Source organism: Phallusia mammillata, chromosome 7, assembly GCF_965637545.1.
Source record: "Phallusia mammillata chromosome 7, kaPhaMamm4.hap1.1, whole genome shotgun sequence".
Lineage (NCBI taxonomy): Eukaryota > Metazoa > Chordata > Ascidiacea > Phlebobranchia > Ascidiidae > Phallusia > Phallusia mammillata.
In genome coordinates this window covers 17,143,993-17,159,609 of record NC_137258.1, presented here as the reverse complement: position 1 = coordinate 17,159,609, position 15,617 = coordinate 17,143,993, and the positions used below count along the sequence as shown (strand labels likewise).

At 37.7% G+C, this 15,617-nt stretch overlaps 3 protein-coding genes across 3 annotated transcripts; 2 read left to right on the top strand and 1 right to left on the bottom strand.

Moving 5' to 3' along the window:
* Positions 1–5,158: 5,158 nt before the first annotated feature.
* LOC145238826 (protein YIPF5-like) lies at positions 5,159–7,900 on the top strand. The gene is made up of 4 exons (XM_080102103.1): positions 5,159–5,365; positions 6,163–6,502; positions 6,847–7,028; positions 7,257–7,900. Exons 1-4 carry the CDS (start codon positions 5,265–5,267, stop codon positions 7,417–7,419), a joined length of 786 nt encoding a protein of 261 aa, XP_079958229.1. The 5' UTR covers positions 5,159–5,264; the 3' UTR covers positions 7,420–7,900.
* On the bottom strand, positions 7,525–9,662 carry LOC145238827 (uncharacterized). Its single transcript, XM_080102104.1, has 3 exons — positions 9,517–9,662; positions 9,165–9,210; positions 7,525–8,060 (listed from the first exon to the last, which is right to left on the bottom strand). The coding sequence occupies exons 1-3, from the start codon at positions 9,623–9,625 to the stop codon at positions 8,024–8,026; spliced, it is 192 nt and encodes a 63-aa protein (XP_079958230.1). The 5' UTR covers positions 9,626–9,662; the 3' UTR covers positions 7,525–8,023.
* Positions 9,655–15,552, top strand: LOC145239055 (uncharacterized). Its single transcript, XM_080102341.1, has 8 exons — positions 9,655–10,254; positions 10,505–10,663; positions 10,982–11,174; positions 11,356–11,530; positions 11,698–11,809; positions 13,013–13,190; positions 13,553–13,722; positions 15,453–15,552. Exons 1-8 carry the CDS (start codon positions 10,097–10,099, stop codon positions 15,550–15,552), a joined length of 1,245 nt encoding a protein of 414 aa, XP_079958467.1. The 5' UTR covers positions 9,655–10,096.
* Positions 15,553–15,617: the final 65 nt, after the last annotated feature.

The window sequence follows — 15,617 nt, the reverse complement described above, 5'->3', positions numbered from 1 at the left end:
CACAAACAAATGATTACTGACTGTAAGTACGTACAACGCAACTATTTGAATATGTAATAAAACAGTAAAACTAGTTGTTTTTCGTGGACTAACGCAATGTTGTTTTTCGTGGACTAACGAAAAAAGTTTTTTCCATACATTCCAGTGGCAAAACGATGTATATATTCCTGAAAAGTCTACTGATATATCGCATAAGATCGGTAATGATTGCAAGACCGTTTGCAACAGACTATTTGACTGTCCTACTTTAACTATAGCAACACTCTAAGCTCACAAAACCAAAAACGAAACAAAAAATGCACCCTGAAACAAAATAACTGATCAGCGTCTATAAAAGCGACAATTGCCATTGTAAACATTGTTCATAAACATTACGCCAGTGAATGTGTATCAAGCATCCCATCAATTAACACGAACATTTTGTGACGCCATAATATAAGTTAAAAATAAATAAAGATGGCGTCCACGTTACAAAATTTTAACAAAAATGTTCTGTTTTTAACCGCAAATGCAGGCTGAGCTGAAACTAATATAATATTCGCACTACATCAAACGATAGTGTAACGTAAATGACCTAATATTCGCACTGACGTCATGAGTAAGAGCGGACGTGACTTGTAAGTTTTCCCATTACGTGATTTATATACCTCAAGTGTTTGATTGCGTGAGACAGCAGAGGTACATCCCATATAATTGCTAATTGATGTTTTGGAGACAGGATGGAAACGTTCTGTACCTCCAGGCTAATCACAGATCCCACGTGCGTAGTTTAATGACGTTGTTTTGATATGTGTTTAAATACCGTGTCTTCCAAGTTCTCGTGGGGGCACAAGGCACAGGGCACAATTGACTGGGCTTCGCCCCAGCCCTTGCCCATACATATTCTATTCGATTCGACTTCGGTTGGGCGTATGAATCACACTACGTCAAGCCACGTTTAAATTGCATTACTGTTGGTGTTATAATAAACAAACTAACCAACGGCTGGACTATTGCTGTAAGAAGAATCAGGAAAACTTACAAGTCACGTCCGCTCTTACTCATGACGTCAGTGCGAATATTAGGTCATTTACGTTACAATAGCGTCCACCAAACACTCCTTATTTAGGCCAACGTTTAAAATAAATACTCGAAAAGAAATGAACTTATCACCATTTATCGTTGGTGAGTTCATTTACCTTTACATCCTGAAATACTACAAGAGGCTGCTGCAACAGGAATTATCAACCTGTCAGTTAAATGGGGTCGGTTTCATATGACATGTGGAAATGAAAGCAATTAGCTTTGGCATGGTATTAGCCACAAACAGACTGCCTGATGTTAGGACAACTAGCAACATGATTCGCTCATGTATGCACATACGCTTATGGGCCAAATAGCGAAATGTAAATTCTGAAAAAGTTTATGATTAACATATTATTTCCATGCCACCGCCATTGAACAACCTATTAGCTGTACTGCCTGTTTTATGTCGTTCACACATGTCAAACCGTAAGTGGTTTGAAGCTACAGCGTTTGTTCAAAATTTAAACATTGTTGGTCTACTCCACACCACTAAAACGAAGTTGGAATTATCTCAGCCAACTATGGACTGTAGGCCTATTGCACAGAGCGAAACTACTCAAGCTAAACGGTCATCGCCGTCGTCATCATTCACGCTTATACAATGCTCTTGTTGAGTCATGAGTGTATTGTCCGTGGTAAATAAAAACATAGCGACACAGTCGCAGTTTAGGTAAGGAGTATGTGATGCCACAAAATGCCCCTAGGATAAAAATATGAGCATAATCCGTTTCCAGTTTGCCTTAGCACTCGCATTTACCGTGATATATTGGAGTTAATTTATGATAGTCAATATTTGTAAGATTTTCCTGCATGCATCCGCGAAAAACAAAATATGCTAAAACAACCCCATTTGCCCCGTGGGCCGCTTGTTGCCAATCTCAGTGTTAAAGTGGTCTGTGAACGAAAGTGAAAAGAAGTCCGTAATTTATAAATTGTCGTAATTTATAATAAAGGTAACAAAAGGTTGCATAGGAACCACTGCTCTAGTCTAGTACAATCACCAAGTCGAAAGTAACTCATAACTCAGCTGCGCAACGTTGAAAGGTATGAAGTACAGAAAAGTGGATTAGGCACAGTTGATGAATGAACACTGCATCTTGACTTGGGCACGTACAAGAGTATATTCACAGAACTTCGCTGCCCTGACGATATGCCATTGAGTGTACATACTTATGCTATTATGCCTCTCTACACAATATAAACGACCCAATTGCAAGTTTCAAAAGGCCGACACCTATACCCATGTAACAATAAAGGTTAAACCCTGTTTTAAGAAAAATATCTGTCAACAAGAGATCTGTAACCAACTGCGCATTCTTGCCACTGGAAAGTGAAGCACACCTTAAATGTCTTAAAACCTAAGTTCAAAATTGCCGACGTCTGAAACCCAAAATTGGTTCTCTCGGTCACCCAGAAATAGCTTTGCTAACCCCAGTATATGTGTCGAGGTCTGTGTATAACACATCAACGGCCTGAATGCGAGCCGCAATCCGCCAGTTCAGTAGCCTATAGCTCGCCTTACACTCTGGACAACTAGCTGTGTAATACTACACCCTGCGTAACTAACGAACCCATTCAGCTTGAATTCACACATAATGAATCTGACTGAAGTTTAGGTAAAATATTTGTCCACAAGTAATAACCGACACGAAAACACCATAATAAAGGACATTTTCAGATAGATAACTTAGTATCCCGCACCCCTTTTTTAAATGCAAGTTACTTGGATCAGTTTTAAAGCAGAGGGTGGACGACTTGGGCCTTGAATTACAGGCCACAACAATCAAAGCATTTCTTTAGGAACAACAGGTCAAAAACAAGTAGTATTGACATCAATAATAAACGCAAGCCCGCTTATGGGTAACTTGTTTGCTTTTTAATGCTTTCCTAACTGGAACGTAACAACAAGTTGTATAGGCTAGGCCTATATGTTCACAATGAAACTGCATCTCATTTAACCCTGATTCAGGTCATGCTTTACCTTTGAATATCTAACCCACAAGTATACCAGAACCACCAAGTAATATTGGATTAAAAAATGTTGAGATTTACAGCACTACATTTTTATGTCACTTTTTGTACTTACTACGCGAACAAATTACCATAAAAGTAGCGGTCAATAGTACACACAGGGTATCAACAAGTAATTGTACTCAGCAATAAAAATTATAATCAGCAAAAGAAGTCAATGGCTGAATAGGCGTAATGTTTTACGCGAGGTCATCAGCGGGTACAACCAAAACAGGAACTTCCGACGCTTTTTTTCTAGCTGACAGGTTTTTACCGAAAAAGAAAAGCATTAGGCAGCAATTCTGCAGAGTAATCGTTGTGTTGATAAGCCTAAATCACAGTTTTGTAAGTAGCCTAGGCCTATATTGTATTACTAATGCACATTTCCAATCAAACTGTATTTCTGCGTCATGTCTGCCACTGGACCGAAAATCTTTTGGATTTGTTTCACAATTGTTACATACAAAATTCTTGATTTGTTTCACAATTGTTATATGGCCGTGCCCTCAGACTCGTTGCGAAATTTCACTAGGTTCAGACTCGTTGCAAAGTAGGCTTGCTGAAAAAAAACTCCTTATGCCTTCGAAATTTAGTATCTAACTTCAGTAAAGATTTCGATTTTTATCATTAACCGTTAGCAGGTTTTACCGATAAAATTTAGGTTTTAATTAACACACTGATCTTAGATTCCCCTAAAAACGGTTGCTAGTGTTTGTAACCCCAAATCAAGTCAATATCACCTTTATTTAGACTAGAGGAACGCAATGGTTGAGCAGCTAGGATATACAACATCCCTGACTATATTTAAGCTGTAGCTCATGTTTGTCAAACAAGATACACCGAATTTATATCTTAGCACATCTATAAAGTTATCATCTACTAATTTGCATACATACTGACCAATATTACGATTTTGCAGCAAATATATTTTGCCGTGACTAATGTCAATTTCCTTCAAGCAATGGAAGCCAAAGTGAATATGGGTTTGATTATGACAGCAAAAGGAAGTCGATTGCTATGATTTAAATGCAATAAATCAGTGGTTCCCAACCTTTCCACACCGTGGCACCGGTAAAAATTTGAAAAAAATTCCACGGACCGGCAACAAAAGATCGTATAATGAATGCAACATGTATTTATAAGCTTTTTGTTCACCAAAGTTGTCGTTGCGCAACATAATGCAAGATTTAGTCATAGCCTATGTATTTTGGACGAAACGTTACAACCAAAGGGCAATCAACTCAACTCAAACAACAAAACGCCTATCTATTTACATACAAAATTGCTGTTGTTTCGCTTCCAGTATGAATCTCATCTCAAAGTCAAAAGTGAAGAATAACTTTGTTTTCCAAAAAAATATTGACAAAACAATCATAAACGTCACAAAAGCTTTATCAAACAATTTCGCGGGTATCAACGGTGGAAAGCTACCCCAGTTTTACAGCCAAGCGTAAAATGAGTTTCGCAGGTAGCCTACCAACAACTTTGCAATAGGTCTACTTATCATTCCATTTCAAAAAGTAACTCGGCATAAAGTAAGATAATTTGCGGACCGGCAATATATTTGCGCGGACCGGCGGTTGGGAACCACTGCAATAAATCATGTCTATAGTGTAAGCCTATACCTTACACTGTAAGGTAATAATTAACTTCCGCTAAATTAAGGCACTATAGGCGTTTTGGAAAACCTGTAATTTTGCACAAAAGGCTTTAATGGAAAAACAGTGTCAACTGACATTTAGCTTTATAGCGTTAGATGCTGCAGGTCGCAAGTAAAGTCGCCGTTTCTCCCACAACGATAAAAATGAAACAAAACGAGCACAATTAATAATAACAAACAAACGTGCTGATTTTCTACGTGCTTGACTCCGCAAATATCTTTCCTTAATTGTTTGTATTGTACGTCGTTTTAGTTGTTGTGTTTCTTGTAAAAACACCTGAATGTTGCTGCTGTTGTTTAGTGTTTTATTTTAAGCAGACCAATTTGATGGATTTAATTTTTTTTGTGAGAAAAAAACATTATCATTGAAAAACAAAACAAAAAACATTTACCGGTATGTCAGTCTAAAATAATTCAAGCATAGCATTTCACGCATGATAATTTTGACATAGGGACTTCTGTGTACGTGGTGATTGGTCAACCGATTTTTTTGTTTTGGCCATCTGTAAATAAAACGATTGTTGGAAATATGGCTTTTCAATCGTCAGACGGATTTTATCAATCTAATTACAATGAGCAGCCGATGGAAACTGATCAACACGCCTATGGCCAAGGCCAGCCACAGGAAGGGTATTGCAGAATTTTTGTTTTCCAGTTAGCCTATTTTTAAGGGTTGAGGTTGAGGGCAAGGATTAATTTTGTTATTTATTGACTGTGTTTAAATGACAAGTCTACGTAAATTTACAGTTTCCAATATACCCTTTGCTAGACTAATGGATTTTTTGCTATCTCGGTAGAAGTTAATCCCACTCATAAATGTCAATACCTTTTCATTAGTGATGCACCGAACCCGCCTAAAAAGGTTCGGGCCGAAACCGAATATTCAGCCATGAGGCCGAATAATTTCGGCCGAATCAGGTCGAACCTAAAATCCCCTTTCTTATGGCAGTTTTCAACTGAACCTTGTGTTGTTGATGTGAGTGAACTCAATTTTGACAAACTGAAATCACTTTCATAATGCGTAGGCTTTACTAAACATATAATATTTTGTAGACAACGTGGCTCGTATTTTATATAAACAACAAATAGTTAGTTTATGATGTTTCGTATGGGCGAAAATGACATTTAAGGCCCTAATTCAATGCAATAAAAAAGTTCGGTTTCGGCCGAATTTTAAAAAAAGTTCGGGCCGAAACCGAAACATTGGAAAACCACGGATTCGGCCGAAATGTTTCGGCCAACCGAAACTTCGGTGCATCACTACTTTTCATGTGTTTTATATACACTGTAAACAAATAACCTGTTCTTTACGGACAGAAGTCGGCCCAACATGTGCATCCTTGTACTGACCCCCTTATTCAGAGTTGGACCTTTAGCTTCCACCCTGTTTCATGGGACACTTGGTAAGAGGTTTGTGTTTTTTTCAGTTATGGTGGTGGCTATTACGGAGGCCAGCAACCCCAAGATTATGGAGGATATGCACAGCCACAAACAATGATGACACCCAACTACTCCGCCCCATATGCAGGAAATATAATGCAACCACAGGAACAACCACAAATGGAACCAACTCAAGGGAGCTACTCTGGGAGTTTTGATGATGAACCACCATTACTTGAGGAATTGGGAATAAATTTTGACCACATATATAGAAAGACTGTTGCTGTTTTAAATCCCTTTACTGTGACGGAAGCAGGAATTGTAAATGAAACAGATCTCGCAGGGCCGTTGTGTTTTTGTCTTGCTCTTGGTGCAACACTTCTTTTGGTAAGATTTGTTTTTTTGTTTTGTATGCTTTCCTAATTTTTGACACAAACTCTCTGCTTAAAACAGCCTTTTGTATAGCAGTTTTAAGCATATAACTTTACTTTAAGCTAGAAAGGGTTGAAATGCCAAGTAAAGGCAGACAGAAGTACTAAAGCACCACAGGTAGATAAAAACTCTTGTATCTAGACAGGTTGCAGAAGCGGTTTAGATTGAAGCATACTTAGACCCTTTTCCTAATATACAAAAAAGGAAAGACATATATACCCCCAAGGCTTGTGTACTGTCATCCCTTCATGGTATTTCAATAATTTTGGTCACACTAAACAAGTATTATGTTGTTGCAGGGTGGCAAAGTGTCATTTGGGTACATATATGGAATTGGAGGCCTTGGTGTTGTTGCAATCTATGCTCTTCTTAACGTTATGACAATTACTGGAGTTACAATGGGATGTGTTGCATCTGTTATTGGATATTGCATACTGCCGATGGTGTTTTTGTCTACTTGTTCTGTAGTTTTGTCACTGAAGTAAGTTTAATCCATTGATACGCAGAAAGATCCTTTTAGTATTCAACTGATTACTTAAAATTTTTAATCTTTTTTTACTCTTATATTTGTTTAGCATATTTCTGAATAAATTGCCAAAGCACTTGACTGTATTCTCCAGTTATAAACTTTTTCAGTTTATTGTTACAAACCTATGTTATTAGTTTTTCTTGATGTATGTAATATAACAAATGTTTTGTTTCTTTTCAGGGGAATTTTAGGCATTGTTCTATCCTTGCTTACTGTGTCGTGGTGCAGTCTATCAGCATCCAAACTATTTGTGTGTGGATTTAATATGGACTCGCAACAACTACTGATTGCATACCCCTGTGCTCTTTTGTATGGGGTCTTTGCTCTCCTTACAGTATTCTAGTTTTTTTCTAGTTCTGCTTACATCTATCTGCTGTAAACGTGGTTCTCACAGTTTCATAGTTGTTTCATTGGAGTGATTTGTGAGTTGAACAGTAACTACATAAAAAAAAGATATGTAAATATCCTGCTCTTGGCAGGCTGCTGATTTCAACAACAATTCAAGGCTAATATTGTCTACAATGGTAAATGCTGCCTGCATGCTTTAGATGCAATTTGTCTCAATAGTTCAATAGTTTCATAAAAGCCAACTCAATAGTTTCATTAAAGTAAAAATATATATATATGTAAAGAAACACTATTTGCATCCAATTTTGTTGGGTTTTTGAAGCTAATCTTGTAAAACTAGTTTTTTTTCATAGAAACCTGTTTTGTTGTAAAAGTTTGTACAGAACTTGGAAAAAGCCTGGTAGACTTTTGAAAAGCACTAGTCTCAATTGGACATTTTGTGTGTGTGCAATAATAAAAATTGCTACGTCCAAGTACATTGTAGCCTTGTTTAAAAAATCTATAGTTTTGGCCGGGAACATTTCTTGATGATGCATGTCCCGCTTGTGGTGCTTGGAATGGGTTGTTTGTTGACCAGATGGTAAAAGAAGCGGTTTCTTTCATTTAAACTGGAGGTTTCGCACATGTGTTGGTTGGCTGCAAGATAAATATTGGTTAGGAGTATGTTCAGTTGTTCTATTATCAGAAAGTCATAATTAAAAAAAAATCAATCGCAGTATTCCATGTACCCTTCACGGTTTGAAACACAATGCTTGTTGCGTATTTTTTTGTCTTGAATTCCCTTCAAAAAACAACATCCACAAATACAAATTCCCTGCCTAGTCGCACTTTCCATATGCGCCAATCTAAATCCCTATCATAGGGCGCCTAATAACAAAGGTGTAGCTGCGTCTAACGTCTACCTATTGTGCCCTCCGCTATCTCGAGCTACGTAACGACCCAGCATTGCCAGCTACTTGTGACTTGGTGATTGTGCTGCTAAGGTTTCATCTACATCCAAACATTGGTATCTATGAGGTCTGGATCAACAAACCTGGTTTGCATCGTACACCATCCGCTCAATGAAATCATCACTAGCTATGCTAACCCTTCTTCCTTCTCGAGGTGGCACCGCAAGTAGAGCGCTGCTGCCTCTAAAATATTGGAAACGAAAATGTCAATTATATGAGGGCCCGTGTGTATTGTACTGTCTGTCCGCAAAAGTATGCAACACCAAATTTAAGTGAGAATGGTTAAACTCGGGTACCACTAGGAGCGAACTCGCTACATCATGGAAGTTCAAAATTGATGTGGGCAATAATGCATGAAGTTTCTATTATCGCCTTGAAGCTAAAAGTATTGCTGGTGATTGCCAAATACAGCATTTTGAATCTCAAACGTATTCTTGATGTACCAGCACATTTTTTGCTACAGTCTTAAAACGAGCAGGCCTGGACTGATCATTAGACGTAGTAAGTATGTGCTTGGAGACATTCTTGGAATAGGTACCCCACAGAAACATTGTTGCCCAATTTTCGGCGCTGTCTTAGGATTTAAATCCACCGTCGGTTTAAATTTTGCGGTTTAAAATGCTATGGTTACTGTTTGTTCTACGAATGAAAACTCTTTGCTTGCCACCTACAAACTCTGCAGAGGTTTATCCTGAGTTCGAAATACGAAGGAATAGGGGTGCACCCCTTAAAGTAGGTACGCGTTTCAAACCAAGAGGCTCGAGTAACTGAAGCGGTCTGTTTTACCTACCCCATTTCCGAAATCCAGCTGTTGATGCTGTTTCTTCGAGATTGACCTAAAAAGTTTCATTTAAACTTTAAATAAACTAGTTTATGCTACCACGGCTATACCAATCATATAAGGGCATATGGTACAAATACGAAAGGCGGCCCCTTTTAATTGGCTGCAAAAATACGGTTGTAAATTAAATTCATAATACGAATGGATAAAGCGATCCTGTTCTGCGAGAATAAAAGTGATTTGCTTTGAGGGACAGTCATGGACGCCGGCAGAAATGTTTCCGAACGGGAGGGCAAGTGCTCCTCTTGCTCCTACGTGCCGGCGCCCATGGGAACAGTAGAAAAGCAATTTTCGTTCTTACTTCTGTTGGAACTTGCCGAAGTTGCACTGCCACTGATACTGGCTCTACTAATCCTTCGAATGTGTTCTGCCTCGGCTGTGCCCACCTTGTTTCCATGCCGAATTACCATGGGATAAGTTCCATGAACCAAGCAACAGTTCGCAATGCATTCTATGTTTTAATGAAGGAAAAACAATAAAATCTGTTAAATCACTCAAAAAGTCCATCGTGATGTGAGCCAAATAAACTATGACGCGTAAGCAACTAACTTGCACGTGAAACAAAATATAAAAAATAATAACAATTATATTTTGTGCTTATTTGAATCAGCGCAATAAACCCTTTTCCTGAGCTATTCTTTCTGGTATATTTTTTTAAACAAAACACATACCTCGGACACGCATACAGTTTCCCATTCTTTACCTTGCAAATTGTTGCACAGAAGCATATACTCAACAAATTCATTTTATGAGCACAACGCATGCAACACTTTGTGAAGGCACATTTACCATTATGACGTCATAATGTTAACTGCTAAGGTATAACTGGTCAATCCGATTTCCTGAGTGGGAAATCAAATGTCTGGACTTGCTGGTCGAGTATGCTTTCAGGCTTACGTAAAAAGAACAGAAATCTGAAACAACAGCTGGAGAAGCTAAACCGGGACAGCGAACTGCTGCTAAACGAGACAGAAAATTATATTAAAGCCAACAGCATCATGGATTCGACTTTAGGATCACCAATGGCCTCATCCAGCAGGTTTTGCTTAGGCCCGACTCAAAATTTGATTTTAACATGAGAACAATGATTTTCTTGCATCAACTAAGCGGTCGAATTTTTGGGCTGAATGTTGAACGTTGAACTTTATATCTGTCAAAATGTCATAGTTCAAACAAACTTAAATTATGTGTTGTTTAATTTGTTTAAAAGCTGAATAATAATTAAATACACAACAAGAACAAAATACCTTTAATTATTTTAGCGATTTAACAGCAATATAAACTCGTAGGAAACGCTATGGATTTGATAGAAGCGCAAGCCCGAACTCTAGCGGTCGACATTTGCTGTCAGATAGGGCAAAACTTATCCGAGGGGAGGCGTCAAAGAGGATAGACGATTTACTTACAGACTGGAGAGATTACAAAGAACGCGCGGAAGAAGAGGCACGGTCTGTTGAAACAAAAATAATTTTACTTCTGTTTAGAATTAGGCTACCAGAAAAATAAAACAAGTTAAATAAGACTTATTATAAGTGGTAATGTGGACTTAAATAAAAGTGTGCTTTTGGACCCCTGCAGTCTTTAGGTCGAGTGGATCAAGCGAGTATTTATACGTTGATTCAAAAATTAAGACATTGTAGTTATGGATTTATTTGGCATACTTAATAATAAAGTGAGCTTTGCAGTACGCTTGCCTATGAGAGGCATTGTGACAAACTAAACTTCTTTATACGAATTGGTTATAATATGCGATCCTGAATTCGTAGACGGCGTAGCCGAACCGAGCAGAACCTTCGAGAACTTTTGGCGCGCAAAGAACGCGAGTCAGAACAGCTGAAATTTGAACTTACGTCCCTGAGATCTCTTACCATGGAGCAGAAGAACGAAATTGATCAGTTGGCGGTTGAGAGAGATGTGGAAGAAAAATGCAGGGCACGCTGTGTGGATTTGGAACTTCAGGTTTAAATTATAAAAAAAATGTTTTTGGACTGATTGGCTGCTAATGTGCAAAGATCTTTATGTCCATGTGCAAAGATCTTGATTTCTGGGTTGTTTTTGAGTTAAATGCTTATTCACAGGGTTCAGCTTGTACTTCAGTGTCCCGTATTTAACTCTTTAACATTCTTCATATGTCACGAAGATTTCAAAAATGAACCGATACATCGCCGAGATGCACGTTGAGATGAAGTCACGTGACGAGGCATTGCGTGGCATTGAAGCGGAACGAGAGTCGCTGGTCCAAATGAACGCAGAACTTCGTCAAACCAATTTGGATCAACGCAATAAGCTGGAAACCTGTGAACAGGATGTAACAGGTTAGAGGTCACAGTTTATGTGCATTCCAATTTCCCAAAAGCAATTTACATTATTGATAAAAATAGTTGATTTTTATGTATTTTTGTGTCTTGAGATTGCTGACAAACAATTAATAATAAAATGTATTTTATATTTTAACAACGAACGATTTGTATTAAATTTAAAGAAACCAGAAAGGAACTTGAGATTTTGGAGGAGATGGTTCGTGCATTAAACGAAAGAAAAACTTTGATTTTCAGCAATTCAAACCTAGATTCCAGATCAGCAACACCCAACAAGTAACGACAGTTCTTTACCTGTTTTTTTTTCTATCGAAGTGGCGCATAAGCTAACAAGCTGTGGTGCAGTTCGAGTGACTTATCTTAAATAAGCAGTTGACCTATTGGTTACTGGTAAATAAATTCACAAACAAATGCATTTGTTGATCGGAAATCGTGCGTGGGGTCACCTTGAGTTCGCACAAGAAATGTACCGAATATTCGATTTGCTGACTTTATTTGGCCATATAGACCATTTTTTACCAAGATTCGTTTTCGGCCGTCCATTATCGTAATTTTTATTACTTTATTGTTTTTCCCACTCCAGACAAAAGTCACTAATTCGTTGGCAGTCTAGCAACCATGGCTGAGACAACTTCAAACCCACAGAACCAAAATAATAACGGAACAAAACTGTTCTGCACTGTTTTCCTGGTAGTTAAACTTGTTTACATGTCAAACGCGTAGCGTACGACTTGATAAATAATTCGGTTGATTCGGCCGAACCTAAATTAGGCTAATTCGGTGCATATATAGATTGTCTTTTGGTTACACCCTTGCATACGTGTTAATGAAAATACGCTTTGCCTTACAAATTCAATTTCTGTCTAAATCCTAGTAACAATTGCCACAAATCACTTTTTAAGTCAGAAAAGTATCTTGATGCATTTTAATAAGAAAACTACAATATTATTTCAGTCCGCGGTTTTTATCCTTTTTCAAGCTTGCGAACTGGTAAATGTTTTGTTTTTATAAAATGTTAATTTTAAAGCAATTCACAGAACATAATAATGGCATGAATAATGTATTACTAAAGCGAATTTAAAGCAAACTCTAACGTTTTATAACGTCCTAAATATGCTGTAATTACTTCAATTTTTTATCGTGCTGATATGTAATAAAGATGTTATAATATCAAAAACTGTTTCATTTTTGAACTTACTACTCTTTAAGCGATTTTGCAGAAAAAAATGATTTTATTTTTTTAAGGCCGGTCAATAGTTCCGGCGGACTGGCAGTTAAGAAACACTAGTTTAAGAGAGGGGTGTTCAACCAGAAGCCCGTGGGCCAAGTGTGGCCCACTGATTAAAGTAGAAATGGATTTTTTTTCTTTTATTTAAAGATGCGAACCGCGATTTATGTATAAATGTATTCGGCCCCTCAGTGAAAAAGGGTGCACAAAATCTTAAACAAACCTAATACACGCGGTTTGAATATAAACAGCGATGACCAGACCATCACTACACGTCTATTTTCTACACCGAAATCATCGGAGGTAGTCCGACCACCTTCCCCGGAATCAACACCAGTAAAATCCAGCGAACTGGGCGAACCAATTCCCTTGTCACTCGATAGCACAGTTGAGGAAAGCACAAAACAGGTTGAGCTTGAAATGACGAACGTATATTTTTAGTGTGGCTTCAACGTATGTCGTTCGTTATTTATACTAAAGTTGTGTTACACTACTCCTAGTACCACAACTAGATTTCCATTTTTAACATTATAAACTACAAATAAAAAGTTTGTACTGAATGGAAATTTACATAATTCATACGTTAAAATCATTTTTAGAAAATTGGTGGTGATTTTCAGTCAGACTATTGGGTTTATGGTTATGTGTTGTACATAGTTTACTTGGTCGTCTATATAAACTATGTTTAGCTACAGCATATTTTAGGACAGAGCATGTGAAAGCCATTGATAATTAGGTTCAAACCAATTTCCAAATGGAACCCAAACCATGTGTTTTGTATTTTACCTCAGCTGATAGTTTCTGGTGAAAAAAACGTAGCGACGAAAGTTGCAAAGGTCAACAAAAAATCTTCCAGCGAAACTTCACACACAAGCAATGAAAACGGCAGACACATGTCTCACCGAAGATCGGCAATGTCAGCTCTGAGAGCTCTGCAAAAAGAACATGCGGAGAAATGCAGGTTGATATCATAAGCTTGCGAGAACTTAACGAGACTAGACTTAGTACTGAGCACACATTTATTTGGAAATGTCCTGCTAATAGGAAACAGTACTTGTTATGTTGTCATACAACATTTGATGTTTGGTTCTAAATCTACCATAAATTTACAATCTAATCGAAGATCGAATAAAATCTAATCGGTTTATACATGCGAAACAATACCTCATCCGAAATTTTACCCATGCAACTTTCTTTAGTAATATTTGAAATAAATACAAAGGCGTTACTTAGCTCAGTGGTCGGCAACCGCCGGTCCGCGGCCCGGTACCGGTCCGCGAGGAGTTCGTTACCGGGCCGTATAATTTTTTAGGTTAAATGCTATAAAACATTTTGCCCATGTATCCCGGGGATGATAAACTAAATTAAGCGTTTTTATTGCTAAATATTCGTAGTTTTTTTAAGACCGGTCCGCGATAAAAATGTTAGTTTCAAAAACGGTCCGCAGTGCAAAAAAGGTTGCCGACCCCTGACTTAGCTGACAAATTCAGCACACTCAAATGCGATTTTTTGTTACAAACCACTGCGGATATCGATTTCCCCTAAAAATATAGCATCATCAGTCCTAAACAGGAAATAGATACATAAATATATGTAACTGGAATCGTCTGTTGAGCATCCGTGGATCGGGACAATTTCTGTATTAGTGCATCTTTATTGAAATATAAAGGCCTTTGCAACTTTTTTGTGCACTCTGGGTCCAAATTACTTTTTAATTGAAAATGAGAATATTTTCCCCTGAAGCAGTGGTTCTCAACCTGCAGTACTAGTACCAAAAACCGTGTCTTAGACATTGTTTTGGAATCGCCAACCTTGCTGGTTTTTAAAACGTGCTAGTCTAATCATAAGAAAAGGTGTATGTATTTATTGGTCTACGTCTACGCCAGGGGTCCGCAAATAGTGGGTCGCAACCCAAATTTGGGTCGCGAGACCTTCCGGTCTGGGTCGCGAAATATTTTAAATTTCCATGAATACAAATATCGCATCTACAATATTAATGAAACTTTTTTCAACCTTTTAATTAATTATTATTGCATTGTTACATATGACTACGTACAGTCTATGTAACAATGCAATAAGTTAAGCGCACCTGTGCAAGCAGTCATGCGTTTTCTGCACTATCTTATATTAAAAGCAAGTACAGATCAAGACTAGAAGTAGAGGACGATTTTCGGCTGGCGTTTCTCAAATTAAATCTTGAATTGATTTGCTGTGTTCTCAAGACAGAGCACACAGTTCTCATTAGTTTGAATGAATACGTTCGTTTACCTACTGTTTTATGTGAAAATAGCAACTGACAAAAGCATAATAGCAGTCTTAATATTGATATTTAGTTGCTTGGTATTTTCCACAAACTTACACGCTAATAAAATTTTTGGGTCGCGAGAATTTAGAGAAATTTTTTAGGGTCGCGCCAAAAAGTATTTGCGGACGCCTGGTCTACGCATTCAAACAGGGTTTAAGTGGTGTACGCGACGGTAGAATAATTCGTCAGGTGGTACGCGATCAGTATAAGGTTGGAACCATTGCCTTAAAGTAAAGGGAACGTATATCAAACCCACCTGAAGATTAACAAATATCGCGTTGAATTGTTATTTGGATTTGGTTTCTTCTCTTTGGTTGTATTGGATTTCTTAGCTACTCATTTTTAGTTATGAGTTTTACATGAGTTCACATTTTAATGTGTTTTAGTAATCTGGCCGAGCACATACAGAAGCTAAAAGAAGAGAACAAATCGAAAGAGGAAAAAATTAATCAACTTCAGACAAGGAATCAAAAAGTTGCACCCTAATTGCATTAATAAAGTCACAAGGAAAAGTTTTTGCTCTAATCGTCTGAAACTTCCTTTACAGCAGA

Coding starts and splice junctions, on each gene's coding strand:
- LOC145239055 (XM_080102341.1), top strand. CDS start 10,097: ATGCTTTCAGGCTTACGTAAAAAGAACAGAAATCTGAAACAACAGCTG. Junction 10,664..10,981: donor CGCGCGGAAGAAGAGGCACG/GTCTGTTGAAAC, acceptor CTGAATTCGTAG/ACGGCGTAGCCGAACCGAGC. Junction 11,175..11,355: donor GTGTGGATTTGGAACTTCAG/GTTTAAATTATA, acceptor TATGTCACGAAG/ATTTCAAAAATGAACCGATA.
- LOC145238826 (XM_080102103.1), top strand. CDS start 5,265: ATGGCTTTTCAATCGTCAGACGGATTTTATCAATCTAATTACAATGAG. Junction 6,503..6,846: donor TTGGTGCAACACTTCTTTTG/GTAAGATTTGTT, acceptor ATGTTGTTGCAG/GGTGGCAAAGTGTCATTTGG. Junction 7,029..7,256: donor TCTGTAGTTTTGTCACTGAA/GTAAGTTTAATC, acceptor GTTTCTTTTCAG/GGGAATTTTAGGCATTGTTC.
- LOC145238827 (XM_080102104.1), bottom strand. CDS start 9,625: ATGGTAATTCGGCATGGAAACAAGGTGGGCACAGCCGAGGCAGAACAC. Junction 9,211..9,516: donor TTCGGCAAGTTCCAACAGAA/GTAAGAACGAAA, acceptor GAAACTTTTTAG/GTCAATCTCGAAGAAACAGC. Junction 8,061..9,164: donor AGCTGGATTTCGGAAATGGG/GTAGGTAAAACA, acceptor TTTATCTTGCAG/CCAACCAACACATGTGCGAA.